This window comes from Nyctereutes procyonoides, unplaced genomic scaffold (assembly GCF_905146905.1).
Source record: "Nyctereutes procyonoides isolate TBG_1078 unplaced genomic scaffold, NYPRO_anot_genome, whole genome shotgun sequence".
NCBI classification, from domain to species: domain Eukaryota; kingdom Metazoa; phylum Chordata; class Mammalia; order Carnivora; family Canidae; genus Nyctereutes; species Nyctereutes procyonoides.
Genome location: NW_026575131.1, coordinates 37682912 through 37703010, shown reverse-complemented (window position 1 = coordinate 37703010; position 20099 = coordinate 37682912). Strand labels below are relative to the sequence as shown.

Here is a 20099-nt window from a genome sequence, read left to right as displayed (position 1 = left end):
CAGCCCCATCACCTTCCAGCTGTCGCGGGGGCACTGCGCCTCCGACTCTGCCCTTTCGTGCCCTACATGGAGGCGTAGGGTTCAGAAGCGTAGAGCAGTTGGCGGGGAGAGAGGAGGAAGTGAGTGTAGGATACAGTGATGAAGTTGCCGATCCACCTACTCCTTCGGGCAGGGGGGCCGGGAAAGCCGGGGTCCCCCCCCCCCCCGCGACCCGCGGAGCCCAAGCAGGGAGCCCGCCCCGCCCCGCCCCGCCCCCTCCGGGAGCGCGCGCTGGGCGCCTGCGTGAAGGACGGCCGCTCCCAGGGCGCATGCGCAGCGCTCCCTCCGGCTCTATATTAGGACGACTGCGCTCGCGGCCTGAGGCTTCTCGCCGACAAGGGCAAGGGGTTGGTGTGATTTGGCTTGGGTGCCTGCCGCCGCCGCCGCCGCCGCCGCCGCCGCCTCTTCCTCCGCCGCAGTCCCCCGCGCAGGTGAGGGCCCGCGCGCGCCCTGGGTGCGGCGCCGGCCAGCGAAGCCCCCGCGGGTCCCGCCAGCCCGCGCCCCGCTCGCGCTGTGGCCGGGACCCCATCCCCCACTGCTCCAGTCACCCGCCTCTGGGGTCAGCGCTCGTCTCCCAGACCCTCGGCCCATTGGGCTGCCTCACTTTCCCCCATGGGACCCCTTCTTTCATTCCCCGTTTAACTGGCCGCTTTAGAATTTGCTTCTCCCGTTATTCTCGCTCGAGCCCTCGATCCCCGGATAACCTCTGACCTCCCCGTGCCCGGGACCACCACTTAACTCCAGACCTAACACCCTGGATGTTATAGCTCCTCTCCTCATTAACCCCATCCACGCTTCCCTTCCTTCCCCTGTCCTTTTTTTTTTTTTTTTTTTTTAATGTCCCTTCCTTTCTCAGTTGTCCGGTTGGAGCTGTGGGGGATGACCTCAGGGAAATCCTTGCTTCAGGGACCCAGAGCCCAGCTGGGTGCCTTCCTCAGGTTTGGTGATGTGAGTGCCGGGAGAAGTTCGGGATCCTTTCGAGTCCTCGCTGCCTGGATGGATGACAGTGGCTTCTTCCCTAGCCTCACTTCACCTGGGTGTATGCCAAGGTGTCTTATCTGCACTGTGCATCTCCCTACAGGAGCCTCTGACCTCCCAAACCTGTTCTTGACTTGTCCCTCATCGTCCCAGCCCCTTGGTTGTTAATCACTGGCATTTACTTCACTTGGTGAAGTTGCTTTGCAGGTGCTTTTGTGTAGAGCTGGGGAATGAAAGAAGTTGGTAACCCAGGTAGAGTATGGTTAGCACTCTTTAGTTGACTCCCAGACACAAGTGCCATCCTTAGACATTTTTGAGTGAGACTTGTTGTAAGGGTACCCTTGCTATAAACTGGTGACACCTGAACCCAGTGATCTTGCAGTGGTATTTGCCTGATTATTAACAAGTGTTGATGTCACTCATTGTCTTTCTGTAGGATCAGTGCACCCTCTCGGATATGGAGACTGTTGTTCGCCGCTGCCCATTCTTATCCCGAGTGCCTCAGGCCTTTCTGCAGAAGGCAGGAAAATCTCTGTTGTTCTATGCCCAAAACTGCCCTAAGATGATGGAAATTGGGGCCAAGCCAGCCCCTCGGGCCCTGTCCACTTCAGCAGTACACTGCCAGCAGGTCAAAGAAACCCCTCCAGCTAATGAGAGTAAGTGTCATTGGCAGTAACGTAGGAGGTGGCAGTGTTTGCGTTCATCACTAGCCTAGAAGCACTTCTAGTCCACAATGGTGTCTAGGGGCATGTAACAGAGGGGGTTTTTTTGTGCCAGACTTGGTTCTTTGCCTGAAGTATCTCACAGTTGTCATCCTAACCCCACAAGTAGGCACTTTGAGTTTTCCCATCTTTAGAGGTGAGATGGTGGGCACTTACAGGTTTCTGGATCGCATGTTGGTATCTCTTGGAGTTTAGTATTCATCAGTACCTCATTCATGTAAATATGAAGTTGGAACATTCTGGAGCGCCTGGGGTGGCTCAGTTTGTTGAAGCGTCAAACTCTTGATCTAAGCTCAGGTCTTTTTTTTTTTTTTTTTTTCTTTTTTTTTAAATTTTTATTTATTTATGATAGGCACACAGTGAGAGAGAGAGAGAGGCAGAGACACAGGCAGAGGGAGAAGCAGGCTCCATGCACCGGGAGCCCGACGTGGGATTCGATCCCGGGTCTCCAGGATCGCGCCCTGGGCCAAAGGCAGGCGCTAAATCGCTGCGCCACCCAGGGATCCCTCTAAGCTCAGGTCTTGATCTCAGGGTTGTGAGTTCCAGCCTCACATTGGGCTCCATACTTAAAAAAAAAAAAAAAGTTGGAATGTTCTATTTCAACTTTTCTTTCATTAAATATTTGGTCTTTTGGCTTTTTAATTTTTTTTTTTCAATTAACAGGACTTTAATTTTTGGAGCAATTTTAGGTTCGTAGCAAAATTAATAAGTGGAAGCTTTTGGCTTCTAAAGTTGTGACTTCTTTTTCCAAATTATCGTTTTATTGTGGTAAAATGCACCTAACATAAAACTTACCACCTCTTACCAATTGTACAATTAAGTGGTATTAAGTACATTCATGTTATTGTGCAACTGTCACCACTATCCAATTTCCAGAACTCTTCAACATCCCAAACTGAAATTCTGTGTTCCTTCAACTCTAATTGCCCCTCCCCCACCCCCTGGCAAACCCCATCCTACTTTTTGTCTCTATTTGATTGCTGTAGGAACCTCACATAAATGGAATCATACAGAATTTTTTAAAGTAATGATTATTTTTTAACGCATCTTCATTTTATTTGTGAATTTTTACAAATTTTGTTTTTAATAAAGAGATCAGAGTTGGCTTTTGTTTTGTCTGGCTCTACCAGGAGAGGATGAGGCTTTTCAGGTTTCACTTAATCCTAGAGAATAATATACTTTACAGGCTTTGTTAAGTGTATTCTCTGGGTGTGTTCCTTGTAAGAAAGGAGTGGTGGTTTTTTTGTTTTGTTTTGTTTTGTTTTTTTTTTTCTGTAAGTAGAAAGGATTTAATCCTTGTAGGATTGCTTTTCCTCTTTAAGGAGCTAGTTATTTATTTATTTATTTTTTACTGAACAATCAAAATACTCTTATGATTCTGTCCGTGACATAGAGGAAGTTGAGTAGAATGTGGCTTGTATACTTGGTAGACTCTCACGCAATCATTGCAAATGACATTCACAAACTATTCACTAGGTTAAACAGATCTTTATAATGGAAAGGGCAAAAGAAGCAAGCACATGCAAAATAAGTAAAACTTTTTAAAACTTGTACATAGAGGGAAAAAAAGATAATTTACCAAGGTTCCTGCAATGGCTATGTTTTGAGGAATAGAACTCTATTATTCTAGGTTTCCCACAGTGAATGTATATTACTTTTATAATGAATGAAATGAGCTTCAAAGCAATTTTTTGACTTTATAGAAGATTTTAACAAAAACAGTATTGAGACATCTTGCCCAAGTTGTAGGAAAGATTAGCCTCTGACTCACAGTATTCCAGGATGATGCAGAATAAAACTTTACTAGAAGGGTGAATGAATTTGCTCTAGGGGAAAGAGAAGTCATTGTGACTCGAAGCACAATTACCACCCAACTGGGTTAAGTCAGTGCACTTCTTTGATGCATTTAGATGAGCAAGTAGATGAGGTGTGTGAATGTGATACCCCTTTGTTTATTTTCTTAACATAGTAATAATTTGAACTCTATTAGACAACAATGGAAAGACCTCACTTTTAGCCTAATTTCTTTTGTTGAGAAAATCAGTACTTTATATGTTAAGCAACAGCAAGCTTCTTTGTCAAGAATCTTTCAAAAATATTAGCAGTGGGATCCCTGGGTGGCGCAGCGGTTTGGCGCCTGCCTTTGGCCCAGGGCGCGATCCTGGAGACCCGGGATCGAATCCCATATCGGGCTCCCGGTGCATGGAGCCTGCTTCTCCCTCTGCCTATGTCTCTGCCTCTCTCTCTCTCTCTCTCTCTCTCTCTCTCTGTGACTATCATAAATAAATAAATTTTAAAAAAATATTAGCAGAGAAAAATTGTATGAACGTTTCTATTAACCTTCAAGAGTGTGTCCTCTCATGAAATATGCTATGTATCCTTAGGGTGGATTTACTGGAAATCCTCCAACTCAAGAAGTCTAGGCTGTCTAAAACTAGAAAATACTACTTTTTTTGCGGATTTATAAGGAAAAATAGGGGTTTGAGAGATAGCTGGATTGTGCCAATTAACTCCTCATGGGAACATTGTTTCCAGTGAGGCAGATGAGAAGACCATTCAACTAGCAGAACCTAATAAAAACAAACTTCTGCCTGATATGTAGGGGTAGAGTAAGTAAAAAGTTTGTCTTGGAAGCAATAAGAGAAACAAGGGGCTTTCTTGTGTATTATGCAACTAGGTCTGATGCTTCAGTCTTTCCATTTCACCCCCCAGAGGACAAAACTGCCAAAGCCGAGGTTCAACAGACTGCTGACGGATCCCAGCAGACTCCAGATGGCACGGAGTTTCCGTCTGGACATTCCTCCCTTGCCACAAGCCAGGGCACTGCAAGCAAATGCCCTTTCCTGGCAGCCCAGATGAGCCAGAAGGGCAGCAGCGTCTTCCGCAAAGCCAGTCTAGAACTTCAGGAGGATGTGCAGGAAATGCATGCTGTGAGGAAAGGTAAACACATGACTGGAACCATTAGGAAGAACGAAGAGGTCCTTTTGGTTCTTTTGATCCTTCAAATTTGTGTATGAGCTATTATTAGGGTAGTATTTGTATAAAAAACTTCCTCTTTTAGGGCCAAGGAAGAAGGTCATCAAGATAGGCGGTTAGAAGACTGTCTGAGAAAATGTGGGACTTTCTTTCTGGGGTGTGTGTAGGATGTGACCACTTTTTATAGTAATTGCTTCATTCTCAAAATACCCTGTTGGTGTAAGCTATTAACAACTGCCCTTTGTTTCTTTCCTGCCATCCTGTGGGATAAAAGCTAAAAAATAGTGTTTCTGCAGTAAATGATGGTCTTAGGACTCCTAAGCTGTGTATCTTACCAATGGTCACTAAGAGGCAACCTTAATTCCAGATGTGCCTGTATCCACAGAGCACCAAAAGTCCCCAGAAAACCTCACCAGCAGGACTGATATATATGGCCAGAATTGTCTTCTGTGAAGAAAATTGAGATTAGGGTTGGGTGGAGTGGGAAGGTGGAGAAGACCTGCTAAAAACCAGCTAGAAAGCTTTGGACTCTTAATATTCATTATAGCTGTCTGGTAGCTTTGAAAACAAAACAACACTAGGCATTGGTCATTAAAATAAAAGGGAAGAACCAAAGCTTCATATTCTTGGTTGCTACTACTAGCTTTGGTTATGCTCAGCTGCTGTGTGTGTGTGTGTGTGTGTGTGTGTGTACGTGTGTGTGTACTAAGCAGTAATTAATTTTTGACGATATTTCTGGGAAGTATTGTGAACTCAGAATGTTGGTCCCCTTTTTTCTTGTTACTTTCATTACAGAGGTTGCTCAAACCTCAGTGAACCCTAGTGTAATTAGTGTGAAGGCCGATGGAGGGGACCCAAGTGGATTGCTGAGAAACTTCCAAGATATCATGCGAAAGCAAAGACCAGAAAGAGTGTCCCATCTTCTTCAAGATAACTTGCCAAAATGTAAGTCTCATTGTTATTTACCTGGTGTAGGAGAGGATTTTTAACTTAAACATATATTAGCTTAAACACAAAATTGCATGGTGAGTTGAGGATTAAAACTCATGTCTCTTGCTTGATGCAGGTAGGTGTTCTCAGCCATAGTAAATACAAATCCTGTTGGTAACATGTTTTCTCTCCCTGAATACCTACCTTCTATGCCCTGGCACTGTGCTAAGCAATTGACATACACAATCTCATTTGAGACCTTCATAATCTCAAGATGAGGATGTCCTATAATTTGCCCACATGAATACTTCGTTAATTTGTCCAGAATCACCCTACTGCTAGGTGACCAAGCTGGGGTTGGAACCCAGGTCTTTTGCCAAAGCCCAGACATGCTTCTTAACTATCAAACTGTCCTGTCTTTTGTTTGGTTTTTAGCTATTTCCACTTTTCAATATGATCGTTTCTTTGAGAAGAAAATTGATGAGAAAAAAAATGACCATACCTATCGAGTTTTTAAAACTGTGAACCGGAGGGCGCACATCTTCCCCATGGCAGATGACTATTCGGACTCTCTCATCACCAAGAAGCAGGTGTCAGTCTGGTGTAGTAATGACTACCTTGGAATGAGTCGCCACCCACGAGTGTGTGGGGCAGTCATGTACGTAGCCCTCAGCTTTCAGATACCATTGACGTTATTTGGCAAGACATTGATGATTTAGAGGGATCTTTTGTGGGGGCAATATTCAGCAGCTAAAAGTGTGTCATAAAACACTATTATTTTTAGCTTTTAAAGACATCCTCAGGGATCCCTGGGTGGCGCAGCGGTTTAGCGCCTGCCTTTGGCCCAGGGCGCGATCCTGGAGACCCTGGATCGAATCCCACGTCGGGCTCCCGGTGCATGGAGCCTGCTTCTCCCTCTGCCTATGTCTCTGCCTCTCTCTCTCTCTCTCTCACTATCTCTCTGATAGTGTGTGACTATCATAAATAAATAAAAATTAAAAAAAAAAAAGACATCCACAGATGACTTTTAAGCTAGAATGCACAAATAGGTGTGTGAGGATTCAAGTGTATGGGCACATTGACTATTCGTGTCCATTTCCTACCACTTCTCAAGTGAGTGCACCTTCAACCCCGGGCCACCTTGCACAGAGGCATCCTTGCTGATGCCTCGGTTGGAGAGATACAAATCTAGCAGCACTGGAGGAAAAGCTACTTCAGAAAGACACGAACAAGGATGGTAGATCCTGTCATTCATGTCCTTCCAGAGGTTTGCCATAACTAGGGATATTTGAGAGAGTTGCTTGCCAAAGTCTCCAGGGAGGCTTGTTAAAGAGATTCCAGTCTGAGGTGTAGTGATAGATCTATCCTAACATTATGTGACTGGTTTCTGGAGAGTAGGTTCAGGTAACCACCATCTAAGATGTCCCTGTAGAGACTGATGTTGTGGTTTTTTTTGTTTTTTTTTTTTAAAGATTTTATTTATTTATTCATGATGGTCACACAGAGAGAGACAGAGAGGCAGAGACACAGGCAGAGGGAGAAGCAGGCTTCCATGCAGGGAGCCTGATGTGGGATTCAACCCCGGGTCTCCAGGATCGTGCCCCGGGCCAAAGGCAGGCGCCAAACCGCTGCGCCACCCAGGGATCCCTGATGTTGTGTTTGGAGAGAAGAATGTTTGTCAGAGAAAAGATGTCTTAATAAATTAACTCAGCTAATACTAAGTACCTACTGGCTGATAAACATTTGTTCTTGAGGATCCCTAGGGGTATTCAGGGTATCCTCACCATAGTGTTGACATCTACCGCCTAGCTAAAGATGAAGTCAGTTGAAACTTCTGGTCCCTGGTTTGGGACCATGACGGAGTTGCTAGATGAACATACGATTCCGTGTCCTACCTCCTAGGGAGAGAAATGATTCATATGGTGTCCAGAACTGTGAGATTTATTTTCTGTCTGCCCTTCTTTTTTAAAAAAAAAAAATCATAAAAGGGACACTTTGAAACAGCATGGTGCTGGAGCAGGTGGTACTAGAAATATTTCTGGAACTAGTAAATTCCATGTGGACCTGGAACAGGAGCTGGCTGATTTACACGGGAAAGATGCAGCACTCTTGTTTTCCTCGTGCTTTGTGGCCAACGACTCAACCCTCTTCACTCTGGCTAGGATGATGCCAGGTAAGAAAGCCTGTCTTGGGTGCCTTAGAGTTTATTCAGTTTCTTAGGAATTAGCAGGAATATTGACAACACAGAGGGCTTAGCAAAAACAGTTAAGAGCAATGATAGTATCTGGGAGCATTTTTTTCTTGAATTGAAACATGAAGTGCTCACTGCACATCACAAGTTGCAATAGCAGACAATACTAACAGAATCAGATTTGAAGGGTTTGTCCTTAAGCTAATTGCTCCAAATATGCTTTGTATTCTAGGAAAACCCTTTGGAAAATTCTCTCAATCATTTGTAGTTATCTTTTGATGGAGTTTGGAATGAGGTGGGCAGATTTAAAAGCAGATTAGTTGTCTGCTCTTGGATTATTTTATACCTCTGGGCCTTCTCAAAGAAGAAGCACTAGCTTCTGATTTTTCCAGGAAGAAACTGGCCAGCAGTGTCTTTCCTACTGGGCAAAGCAGCACTTCTATGGCAAAGTCTGTTGTTCCTATTTAGGAAATAAATTATTTTTGGTGCAGATGGCAATAAATAGTGTTTTGTTTTTGTTTTTTATCATGTTAGGCTGTGAGATTTACTCTGATTCTGGGAACCATGCCTCCATGATCCAAGGGATTCGGAACAGCCGGGTGCCGAAGTATATCTTCCGCCACAATGACGTCAGTCACCTCAGAGAACTGCTGCAAAGATCTGACCCTTCAGTCCCCAAAATTGTCGCGTTTGAAACTGTCCATTCAATGGATGGTAAGTCTAGGTAGAGGCTAGTCTGAAATCTTAAATGGAAAAGTAGGCCTAGACTCTTTAAAAGTGTGATGTTAATTTTGTTTTTGCAATTTCTTTTCATTCTGCTAGGATTTTGGATTTGGTAGACATTGTATAGGTTTGGTGAATGTAGATGTTCTACTCTGGCTCTTACTAGGCTCTAAGACCCCAAGATAACCTAGAAACTGGAGGAAGCTCATTGTTTTCCCCAATATTAAAAATGATAACCTTTAGGGGTGCCTGGGTGGTTCAGTCAATTAAATGTCTGCATTCAGCTCAGGTGGTGATCCCAGGGTACTAGGATTGAGTCCCACATTGGGCTCCCTGCTCAGTGGGGAGTTTGCTACCTTTGTTCCTCCCTCTGCTCGTTCTGTCTCACATGCTCTCTCTCTCTCTCTCTCAAATAAATAAAATTAAAAAATGATACCTTTAAAACAAAAGTTACTTTGTTCTGACTAACTCTTAACAAAACAGAACTTTGTGAAGTAGCAAGCTCTTCAGAGTAGTCTGTGTTCTTTCCTTAGGAGCAGTGTGCCCACTGGAAGAGCTGTGTGATGTGGCGCATGAGTTTGGAGCAATCACCTTCGTAGATGAGGTCCATGCAGTGGGACTATACGGAGCTCGAGGTGGAGGGATTGGCGATCGGGATGGAGTTATGCCCAAAATGGACATCATTTCTGGAACACTTGGTATGTATACTCTGCACATTCTGTAAACTACACTAAAATTATATTCTCCTAACAAGGCTAAGGACTAGGTGGGATCAGGTGAGGAGACAGTGTGATACCCTATAAAGCTTGGGTCACTTTTTGGATGAGTTTATGTCTTCTCAGTGGTGCCATAGCTTAGCAGAGTCCCTTGAATCGTGCGGGCTCCAAGAACCAAGGTAAATCTCAAAGCCTAACATGACAGAAATACCATTTGTTGCCATTCAAGTTCATTCCAAACGTGTTTGTGGTTCTAGCTACATGCCATGGCAACAGCCTTTTCTCTCTGTACTTCAGGTTTTTTCATTGTATTAAAAAACAAACAAGGGCAGCCCGGGTGGCTCAGCAGTTTAGTCTTTTTCTGTCTGCCCTTCTTTTTTAAAAAAAAAAAATCATAAAAGGGACACTTTGAAACAGCATGGTGCTGGAGCAGGTGGTACTAGAAATATTTCTGGAACTAGTAATCTGCCTTTGGCCCGGGGCGTGATCCTGGAGACCCGGGATTGAGTCCCACGTCGGGCTCCCTGCATGGAGCCTGCTTCTTCCTCTGCCTGTGTCTCTGCCCCCACCCCCCTCTCTCTCTGTCTCTCATGAGTAAATAAATAAAAAATCTTTAAAAAAAAAAAAGAAGAAGAAAAATAAAAAACAAACAAAAAAGCTGTAGTGCTGTTCTCCTAGAGCATTCATTAGGACCTATAGGTTCAGGTGTCATGAAGCACTGAGCTCTATGCCCACTACATGGTGACCAGTTGGAGTTCACTCTGGTGACTTTGTATCTGTTTCCCCTGGTTGAGAAGAATTGTGTCACGGAGCTGAGCTCTGTAGCCGTGTTGCCTGCTGGTTGTGACTCCTGTCTGCCCCAGCTGTGTTACCTTGGGCAGGTAGTTAATCTCTCTGCCTTTCAGCTTCCTCACCAATATAGGTTTCCCCACTACCCAAAAAGTAGAGTGTTCCTTTGAAACCTTCATAAGCCAGAATGGCATAAAGTAAAGACACAGGTGCTCACAGACCCAGGTCAAAGCTGTGGTGGCCTGATGCTGGGATGCTGAGTGTGGTTCCCTGGGGCCGGGGCTTGGCAGGGCTGCTCTCGCTGCTTGAGGTGCATGCTGCCTCTGTGATGGCTTGCTGCCACACACCAAAGGCAATTTTCACTTTTCACCTTTTATCATAAAAGTGAAAGTTCTCTTCAGATTTCTTCTGGTTAGTGAAAACAAGTACTAATGTCGGTTTCTCATAAAAGTGAAGTGATATAACAACTTTTGAAAAGTAGGAACACCTTTATAATAGAAATAACAGACTCTACCTCAGTTTTTTTGTGGAGAAGATAAATGAGTTGTGTGCAATTACCATAGATACTCCCTTTGCCTGTGAGGACTCTAGAAAGATGAAAACATGAATTAAACAAATTGGAGGATTTCATAGTAAGGCAGTCGGAGACCCACGTAGCACTTAGCTAAAATGCTAATTTACAGCCTGCACTTGGTAAAGGAAGGGCAGGACAAAACAAAGTGTCCTTCAGCACTATCGGGGGCTGAGAAGCTTGGGTAGACCGAGAGAGCCCAAGGGTTGCAGGGCCGAGCCCTGCCAGGAGGAAAGCACTTACTCTTGTGTCCTGATTCCACCAACCCTCTTCTTTCAGAGCTCTTGTGATGTGGGCTTTGTGAAGGTGTAGTCACTGCGCTGGAACAGGCTAGAGAGAGAAATTTTCCACTGTAAGAACTTATACCAACCCAGCCCTGCATGGGGTTCAAGCAGGAATGTTCATTACAGAACACAATGTTAACATCTAGAAGGACTCTTCTGCAGTCCTTAATCCTGAAACTTGAGATACAGATTATACAAAGGGATTTAAGGAGAATTAAAAAAGAAGGTTGGCCCTAAATCAACCCTAGCAGGTTCTGAGTTTTCATATTTCTCTGGGCAATGGTGCTTGTCAGTGTTCTGTGTTTACAGAGTTCTGTGTTTACTTTGGTACCAAAACAGTTCATGTCTTAGCCGGGTTCTACTCCAACCTCCAGGACAATGCTCACAGTGAGAGGACCTGGTGGAACGCACCATGCACCCCGTGGGAGGTGGCCCCTTGCCCACTGGCAGAGCTGCAAGGCCAGGTAGGAAAGGCAGATAGGAAGAGAGGCCATAGCTTGTTGTTCAGGGACACTGGGACAGGTCAGTTGGTCCCAGACCTGGTGTGGAGACCTGTACTTTGGTCCTCATTGGCTACAGCTTGGTCATGTGATTTAGGGGAAGACCCTGACCTCCTCAACTTTCTCCCTTTCAGAGATAGATAGACATCCCTTGACTTGAGTCTTCGGGCACATAGGATAAAGAAAAAAATGCTATGAGGCTCTGCAGTGGCCTGCTGGGCACACATAGGGGCCGCTGCCAGAATAAATGAGGCTGTCTCCTCACAGGCAAAGCCTTTGGCTGTGTTGGAGGGTACATCGCCAGCACGAGTTCTCTGATCGACACCGTACGGTCTTATGCGGCTGGCTTCATCTTCACCACCTCCCTGCCGCCCATGCTGCTGGCTGGAGCCCTGGAGTCTGTGCGGATTCTGAAGAGTGCTGAGGGGCGGGCGCTTCGCCGCCAGCACCAACGCAATGTCAAGCTCATGAGGCAGATGCTCATGGATGCAGGCCTCCCGGTCGTCCACTGCCCCAGTCACATCATCCCTGTCCGGGTAATGACCTATCTGGGACTGGACTTGCTGGGGGCTGTGCCTCCACACATAACATGGGATGTTCTGGTTCATACCTTCCTGAAGTTGGGCTAGGGCAGGGTGACTATGGGGGCAGGAGGCTGGAGTCAGTGGCCTTCTGCTCTGTTTCTGCCTTTGGCTGACTTCACAGTGAGAGTGAAGCCTTTGAACCCAGCAGGCTAGCACAGAGATTCCTCCTCCAGAGCACTGGCCTTAAAAGAGCTTCTGTTTGAAAAGTACCAGAAGCCTAAACTTGGCTAGCTTTGAAGTCTGGCTTTTTATTCAATTAACTTCAAAATGGGTCTCGCCCTTTGCACTATAAATGGTAGCCCTGTTGGTGTCACAGTTGAATTAGTAGAATTAATATAGCTAGTATAATCAAAGCTGCTGCTTTCCCACAGTACACACATCTGTGGGTAGGAAAATCAGCTGGCAGCAACGAGTTGAAGCCTGGGAGGGAGATCAGTGTGAAATCTCCTTCTAATGTGCTTTCAGCTCTCTGGGCCCTTTAAATTGCAGGCTTGCATCGCTGTTTGGGCCTGAACCTCCCAAGTGTTCGTTAGAATCGCTGCTAAGGGGTGGTCTGTCCTGTGGTGACCTTACCTTCCGTTATCAAACTTAGGTCGCAAATGCTGCTAAAAACACTGAAGTCTGTGATGAACTAATGAGTAGACATAACATCTACGTCCAAGCCATCAACTACCCCACAGTGCCCCGGGGAGAGGAGCTCCTGCGGATTGCCCCCACTCCTCACCACACACCACAGATGATGAACTACTTCCTTGGTGAGTACCTGGAGAGCTGTGGTGCCTCACTGGAAAGTTGTGCAAAGCTGTCCTTGTGTGTAACTGAAGCTCTTCAGAGGCATTGATTCATTTCTTCTCTCTCCCAAGTAATTAAGAGTGCTCTTAGATGGTATAAAACCGTAAAAGGTGTTCAGTTGTTTGATTCTCCTTAGGGGTGCAGACACGGTTTAGAAGCTCTGAGGGCTCATTCCTGCTCATCCACCCACTGTTTCCAGCGCTCCCTTGTTGGGATGACTCAGAGATGCACAGTAATGACTAGTGCAGGGGAGTAGAAAGAAGCCTCTCAAGGCCCAAGTCAGCCCTGGCCCTCTAGGGGTCAGCTTTGTGCTTCTCGGTTTCTCTGATGTAGGGTCCTGGAAGCAACCCCCCACCTAACCTCTTCTCATAAGAGTAATTGTTTGACATTTATATGGCTTGCAGTTCTGTACAACCCAACCCAGCACCCTGTGTCCAACCTAAAGGCAGAGATCGAGGGGCTGCTCTCAGCCACAGGCTGCTCTGCCTCCTGAGCACCCGCACACCCCAAGGTGATCCTGCTGCTTTGCAGGCTTTGGGGCCGTTCTGCTGGGAATGCTCAGCATTGTAGTGGAACAATGTTGGAGCAACTTCTTCCCTGAAGCTGTGTAAAACAAAGCCAGAGTTGGGTTTCGTCTCTCAATTTTTATTTATTTTTATAACAGCCTTGTTGACGTATAATCCACATGCCACAAATTTCACCCTTTTGTGTCTTTTAAAGATTTGTTTTAGAGGGCAAGAGAGAGCATGTGGGGGGGCAGGCAGGGGGGGAGAGAGACAGACTCCCAGGCAGACTCCCCGCTGAGCATGGAGCCCAACATGGGGCTCTGTGTCATGACCCTGAGATCACAACCTGAGCTGAAATCAAGAGTCAGCCTGCTTAACAGACTGAGCCATTCAGGTGCCCCGGATTTTTTAAAGTATATAGTTCCATGGGTCCTAGGTACATCGTGATGTTGTGCACCCATCACCACTATCTAATTGCAGAACATTTTCATCAGCCCAGAGAGGAACATCACACCCATGAGCAGCCACTCTGTTTCCCCCTTCCCTGGGCCCTCCTTTGCGCCCCTGTGGCTTTGTGCCTGCTTTACGTTCCACATAACACTGGTTCGGTCCTATATGCCTGGCTCCCTTGACGACACAATGTTTTCAAGGTCCATCCATGTTGTAGCATGAATTCTCTCTTTCTGTTACCAAATAATCGTCTTTGGTTTGGATATGCCACCTTGTGTTTGTCCATCAGTCGATGGACATTTAGGTTGTTTCTGCTTTTTTGCTGTTAATGAAAATAATGCTGCTGCCAACATTTGTGTTCGACTTTTTCTGTGGGTCTGTGTTTGTATTTCTCTTGGATACATACTCCCTTCAATTTTTAAAAACTGTTTCTTCTCACAGAGAATCTGCTGGCCACGTGGAAGCGAGTGGGGCTGGAACTCAAGCCACATTCCTCAGCCGAGTGCAACTTCTGCAGGAGGCCGCTGCATTTTGAAGTGATGAGTGAAAGAGAGAAATCTTACTTCTCTGGCATGAGCAAGTTGGTATCTGCCCAGGCCTGAGTGTGTCATGACCTCAGTTACTCACTTAACCCCAGGCCACGTTGTATCCGGATAGTCTCCAGAGTTGTCTTTATATGTGAATTAAATTATATTAAATTTTAATCTATAGTAAAAGCACAGTCCTGAAAATAAATTGTTGTGTTAAGTGGTGGGTCCTCCTGTTCTGACCACTGAATCAAAATCATCATTTTTCTTCTTCCCTTTTGGTTTGGCCTGTGTTGTTCCAGTATGTGAAGTGATAAACCCATGCCGGCCCTCTGGCCATGGCTTCACCCTGCTGGAGTGGCAGTGCTTCCTACTTGGCTGGAAGCCAGCCACCTCTCGCTGCCCACTGCCGCACCTGGCCACCCTAGCAGCTGAGCCAGCCCCCACCCCACCCGCACTGGGAGAGCTCTGAGCAGTCCCGGCACCTGGTGGCCGTCTTACTCCACCTCTGATCACCATCTTGCCGCAGCTGTCTCCCTCCCTGCTTCCCCTGCTACAACCTTGGCTGTAGGCTTCCCTCTGAAAGTAGGGCGGCCAGGAGGGAACGCTTGTTGCCCCCGAGTTCTCCATCCCGTCTGCCCCCTTCACCTGTGATCATATCCCTCCTGTGCTCTTCTCTCTGACTCCTCCCGCTTATATTCTGGGTCCCCTTGGTTTCTAGTGCCTTCCTACAGCCTTCTCTAACCTCCTCAGTCATGAATTTATCCCCCTGTGCCCTGCAGCAAGCTTTGTTGTCTACCTTAAAAGTAAACAAGCTCTCCCTCAGTCTACACCTTCTTCTGACTGCTGCCACACCCCTCGGTTTCTGCTAACTGCCTGGTCCTTCATCCTGGTCTCTGTGGAGGCTTCCCTCTTTTTGCCACATCTTACCTCTGTCTCACCAAATCCAGTGGTTCTGTTTTCCTCTCACTGACCCTCCCAGTGGTCTTTGAGGTGACTGGCTGTCCTTGGCCTTTTCACAGCTTCCTCCTCTGAGCTGCTGTGCCACTAACCTCTCCTGAATACGATCCTCCTACTTCATGAGCTGGCCCCTCTTTGGATGCTGAGTACCCACAGCTTCATCTGTAACTGCACTCAACACTTCCCCTCATGCCATGTGATCTCCCCCAGCCCTGGGTTTCCAGTTCCAGCTGTTCATTGCTGGCTGCTGTCAAACACCTGGAACTGCACAGGTCCGGAGGGCACCTGGGCCTGCCGACTCTTTCCCCTGCTTTCTCTTCCCTTGTCTTCCCAACATCTACCCACTTATTCTGGCCACTCACGGAGAAGTCATCTTTCTTCACTCTAGACTGTTAGCAAGTCCTGTAAGTTCTACCAGTAAGATACATGCTGGGCCAGGCCACTTCCTATTACCCCTGCTGCTATGATCCTGCAGGTTCTACTGTTGCCCCGGCATCTGCCCCAGCCTTGACCCCACATGGCAGCCCAAGGGAGCTTTTAAAATTATAAAGTGGATTATGTTCCTCCCCTGCAGAAAACTTTCCTCTGGGCCTTCCAGTGGCACTCAGGTTACATTCTAGCTTCCTCATACAGGCTGACCACGTTGTCTGAGGTTGGGAACCCGTCCCTCCTCCACTCATTCCCTCTGCTTCATGTGCTGGCACACAATCCTAGGCTTCAGGTCCCCCAGGTGCTTTCCTGCTTCCAGGCCTTGGTGTTAGCCACTGTTTCTCCTCTGGATTTTTCTACTCTGGCTCATGGCATGGCTGTCTCTACACAGGGCAAGGTTCCAGAGGAGCAACCTTCCCTGAGCCCCCAGGATAGGGCAGCCCAGCCCCTCTGTGTTCTTACTGTCACTTGACCTCCTACTGTGCTGCCCTTCAAAGCTCTGGTCACCACTCACAATGACTCCCCCCCGCCCCCAACCCTGTTGATCAACTGCCCCTTCTTCTTACTTCTATATCCCCAGAATGCAGCACAGTACTTGACATACAGCAGGCATTAAGCAAACGCGTTGAATGAAGGAAAGGGGGCTTCCTTTGCTCTGGCGGCCATAATAAAATACCACAGACACCAGACACCAGGAGACATCCATTTCTCACAGTTCTAGAGGCTGGGAAGGTCAACATCAGGGTGCTAGTGGACTCAATTCCTGGTGAGAGCCCTCTTCCTGGCTTGCAGACCACTATCTTTTTGCTCTTAATTCCCAGGACCCTTCCTCAGTGTGGGTGGAGAGAGAGAGATCCTTCTTTCTCTAAGGCCACAAATCCCATCATGAGGGCCCCACCTCCTGGCCTCATCTAATTATCTCCCAAAGGGCCTACCTCCAAATGTTATCACATTGCGATTAGGGCTTTATTTTTTTTTAAGATTTTATTTATTAATTCATGAGAGATAGAGAATGAGAGACAGAGATGCAGGCTCCATGCAGGGAGCCCAATGCGGGACTCAATCCGGGGACTCCAGGATCATGTCCCGGGCTGAAGGCAGGTGCTAAACCGCTGAACCACCCAATGTTTAACCCCAGGGATCCCGGGGTTAGGGCTTTAGTACATTAATTTGGGCAGTACACATTCAGGCCATAACAGGTACCAAGGGTAACATTCAAGTCTACTTCACCAGAAAGCATAGGCGAGCTGAAGAAACAAGCCACTGGAGGACAAAGAGAATACTTGGCCTTCCTCCCCTCTCTTATCTCTCCTCCCTGGACACGGCTGTGTTGGCATGCCTTCCTGGGGCACACCCTTCTCTGGACTGGCGCTGGAGAGAGCGGCCGAGTCCTGGTTCCATCAAATAGAGCCATACATCTGGGCATAATGGAAGTCACGTCACCTTGTAACCACCACCCAGTTCCTTTTCTGCTCAGGAAACACGCCTCGCTCACTCTCCCAGCCCTGTCCCCTCACCAGAGCTGGCTGGGCTTTCCCTTTGTCCCCCACACTCCCACACCGGGAACTCCCTCGGTCTCTTTTCCTCCCAGGGTAACTTGTTCCCTCTAGCCCGGGTAGGTAATGTTTCTTTCTCTCTGAGCACTTAGCAAGACCCCCCCTTCCTTCTCATGAGACCCAAAGTCAGCTGGGTCAGTGGGATTGGTCACCCCCCTTTGCTCCTCACTGCTACTCAGGGTTATGAGGACACAAGAGGATGGAAGGATCTGTAGGCAGTGAGTAGGATTTGTGAACTCCTTCCAGTAAGGACTTGAGTATGAAAATGTATGATGTCATAGAAGTTTTCCAAGAATATATAGATGTCTGGAGCATTAAAGTGAACTCTTTTCCTTGAGGGAAGGGAGTTGTCCCTTCCAATCTTAGCAGGGAGAAGTTCCTTACATTTTTTACAAAAGATTTTATTTATATACTCGAGAGAGTGTGAGACAGAGAACATGAGAGAGAGTATGAGAGAGAGAGAGCCCATGAGAGCACATGCACCAGCAGGGTGAGGGGCAGAGGGGGAGGGAGAAGCCGGCCTGAGCCAAAGGCAGACTCAACCCACTAAGCAACCCAGGTGCCCTGAGAATTTCCTTACATTTAAGTTTTCCTGCTATCAGGTTTTCTTAAGTCTTGTGCCCAGATCTCTGTCTAGTACTCACTGGCCCCATGGGAGCAAAAAGCACAGGAGGCAACACTGGAGTCACGCTCTCAGTTTCATGTGCCTCCAATTCAACCACATCTGCCTCTGAACCTCATTCAGTGCTCCGGGTACAGAGATAAAATACCGAGGCCACATCAGCCAGCCGTCCTCAGCATAAGCCCCTTACCTAATAACGATGACCGGGGGCTGCTAGTTTCCCAGACCTTCACACACATCAGCACCAAGCCTTCTAACAGCCTGCAGAGTAACCCTGGCCACCCCAATTTACAGATGAGCAGACCTCCCTCTCCAAAGCGGGGGTCTCCTGCCTGAGATAATCCAAATGGCAGAGCCAATTGTTAGCCCAGGTCACCTGACCTGAGTCCCACTCTTCCCTAGCCTTGCGGGGCCAGGTGGCAGCTGGCGCTCATGGTGGAGGATGTCCAGCGGCTTAGAGAGGGCCTTGAGTCAACCATGAGCACCTTCCTGAGCACAATGCAGTGACAGCTCCCTCTCACCCAGCCCCACCTGAGCCTAGGACCTGAGATAATGGAGTTCTGTCCCCTTTCTGATCCTGTAGACAACAGCAGAACTTTTTTCTGCAGGTTGAACCAAGGGCCATGGACTCTCAGGCTCACTTAAGCCAAGACAACAGTCCTACCATTACGCCGTGCTTCATTTCCAAAATGTTCTTCTCCTGAATCCAAAGCCCCAAAAACCCCAGGACTGTGAGCATGAGTGGGTGGGTGGGTACATGAAGATTCTGTCTGGCAGCTGCCTGAGGGCAGACTCAGCTGTCCTGACAGACAGGCAGATTGTTCCCCACCTGCAAACTGTGGGGCCCTAGATAAGGCCCTGCTTCCTGCTCCTGCTCCTGCTCCTAGATGTGGCCAGATCAGCCCATGAGCCGTGCAGGAGGGGCTTCTCCTGGACTCCAGCCTGGGTGAAAGTCCTTGTTTGTTTTTTTAATCCCCAGACACAAGCCAAGGAAGTAGGCAGGGCCACGCCGTGCTTTGGCCCCACTCCTCCAGAAGCTAACAGGCCCTCTCAAGGCAGAGCAGAGCCCATGTGGGACTTCCAATCGGTGGATCAGACCTGGCCTTTCTTTTCAGGCAAGCAGATAACAGGGGCCATCAGCCTACCACAGCAGCACCTGTGCCCAAGTCAGAAAGAGGAAGGTGGCCTACATTTCTCTCCAGCCATGCCCTGGACAGGAGGCTGCCACAGTCAGGCTGGGTAAGATTAGCCAAATCTGCGGCCAGCATCAACCTTCCACCCCAGAGGCCTGGAGCGGCTGGGCTGGCCCCCGGCTGTCCTGAGCCAGCCAAGCTGGTTCCACTCTCCCGCCATCCCAGGCCCCAGCTTCAACTGTCCGGCTGCACATGTCTCTTCTGCTCCTCAAAGGGCGGGTTCAGTGGTGGGGACAGTGAGGCAGCAGCCCAGGACAAAGCAACCTCCAAGGCTCTAGACCTGACATGACCCACAACTTTGCACACACTTAGCTTTGTCTCCAAACACTGGTCACTGGTGCCTCAAGCAATGTCTGGAATTCTACACTGGATTTCGAAGCTAGAAATGGACACACATACTCCACCCTCCTGAGATGTGGCTGTCTCCCACCTCAAAGAGGCAGGGGCAGGGAAGGCAGGGGCCCCATCTTTGTAGTCTGGTGGTGGCTCACCCGGGTGTCCCCCTGATGTCAGAACAGAGAGACTTAGCACTCACTATAGGTGAAAACAGAAAGGATGAATTGTGAGCTCACTCTAGAATCTCCTGTGGCTCCCAGACCCCTGCTGTGGGCCTCTACCCAGAGGCTTCTCGCCAAGCCGGCCAGCCTCCTGGGCACAGCACAGGCTTGGCCACCAGAGGGCGCAAACGCCCCTCTGAACTCAGCACAAAGCTTTCCGCCCACTCCTCCGCTTGGGCTGCCTCCCAGGACTCTGCCAGGGGCCAGAAATGAAGCAGGCCTGCAAGTTCTCTGCCCCGGAAGCACTGTCAGTCCTACAGGTTTGGAAGGCAGATCCTGAGGCCAACATACACCAGAAGGTTGCTGACCCAGCCTGCAGCAGGACTGCCTGGTGCTGCCTGGCATGGGGAGGGGCCGAATGGAACAGGAGACCCAGCCTGCTCTCTGGGAGGGACCAAGATCCCATTCAGAGACCTTCCTCGGACCCCCTGAGAGGATGCTGGTTCACACAACTGCCCTTAGCAGCTTCCCTCCCCTGCAGACCCGCGTTCTGTGGGCACTCTC

General features: G+C 48.1%; 1 protein-coding gene across 1 annotated transcript; it reads left to right on the top strand.

The window, feature by feature from the left end:
• Window positions 1-326: 326 nt before the first annotated feature.
• ALAS1 (5'-aminolevulinate synthase 1) lies at window positions 327-14498 on the top strand. Its single transcript, XM_055344144.1, has 11 exons — window positions 327-470; window positions 1454-1673; window positions 4452-4679; window positions 5511-5660; window positions 6081-6303; window positions 7634-7818; window positions 8371-8550; window positions 9093-9257; window positions 11687-11955; window positions 12596-12758; window positions 14193-14498. Exons 2-11 carry the CDS (start codon window positions 1475-1477, stop codon window positions 14351-14353), a joined length of 1923 nt encoding a protein of 640 aa, XP_055200119.1. The 5' UTR covers window positions 327-470; window positions 1454-1474; the 3' UTR covers window positions 14354-14498.
• The last annotated feature ends 5601 nt before the right edge of the window (window positions 14499-20099 follow it).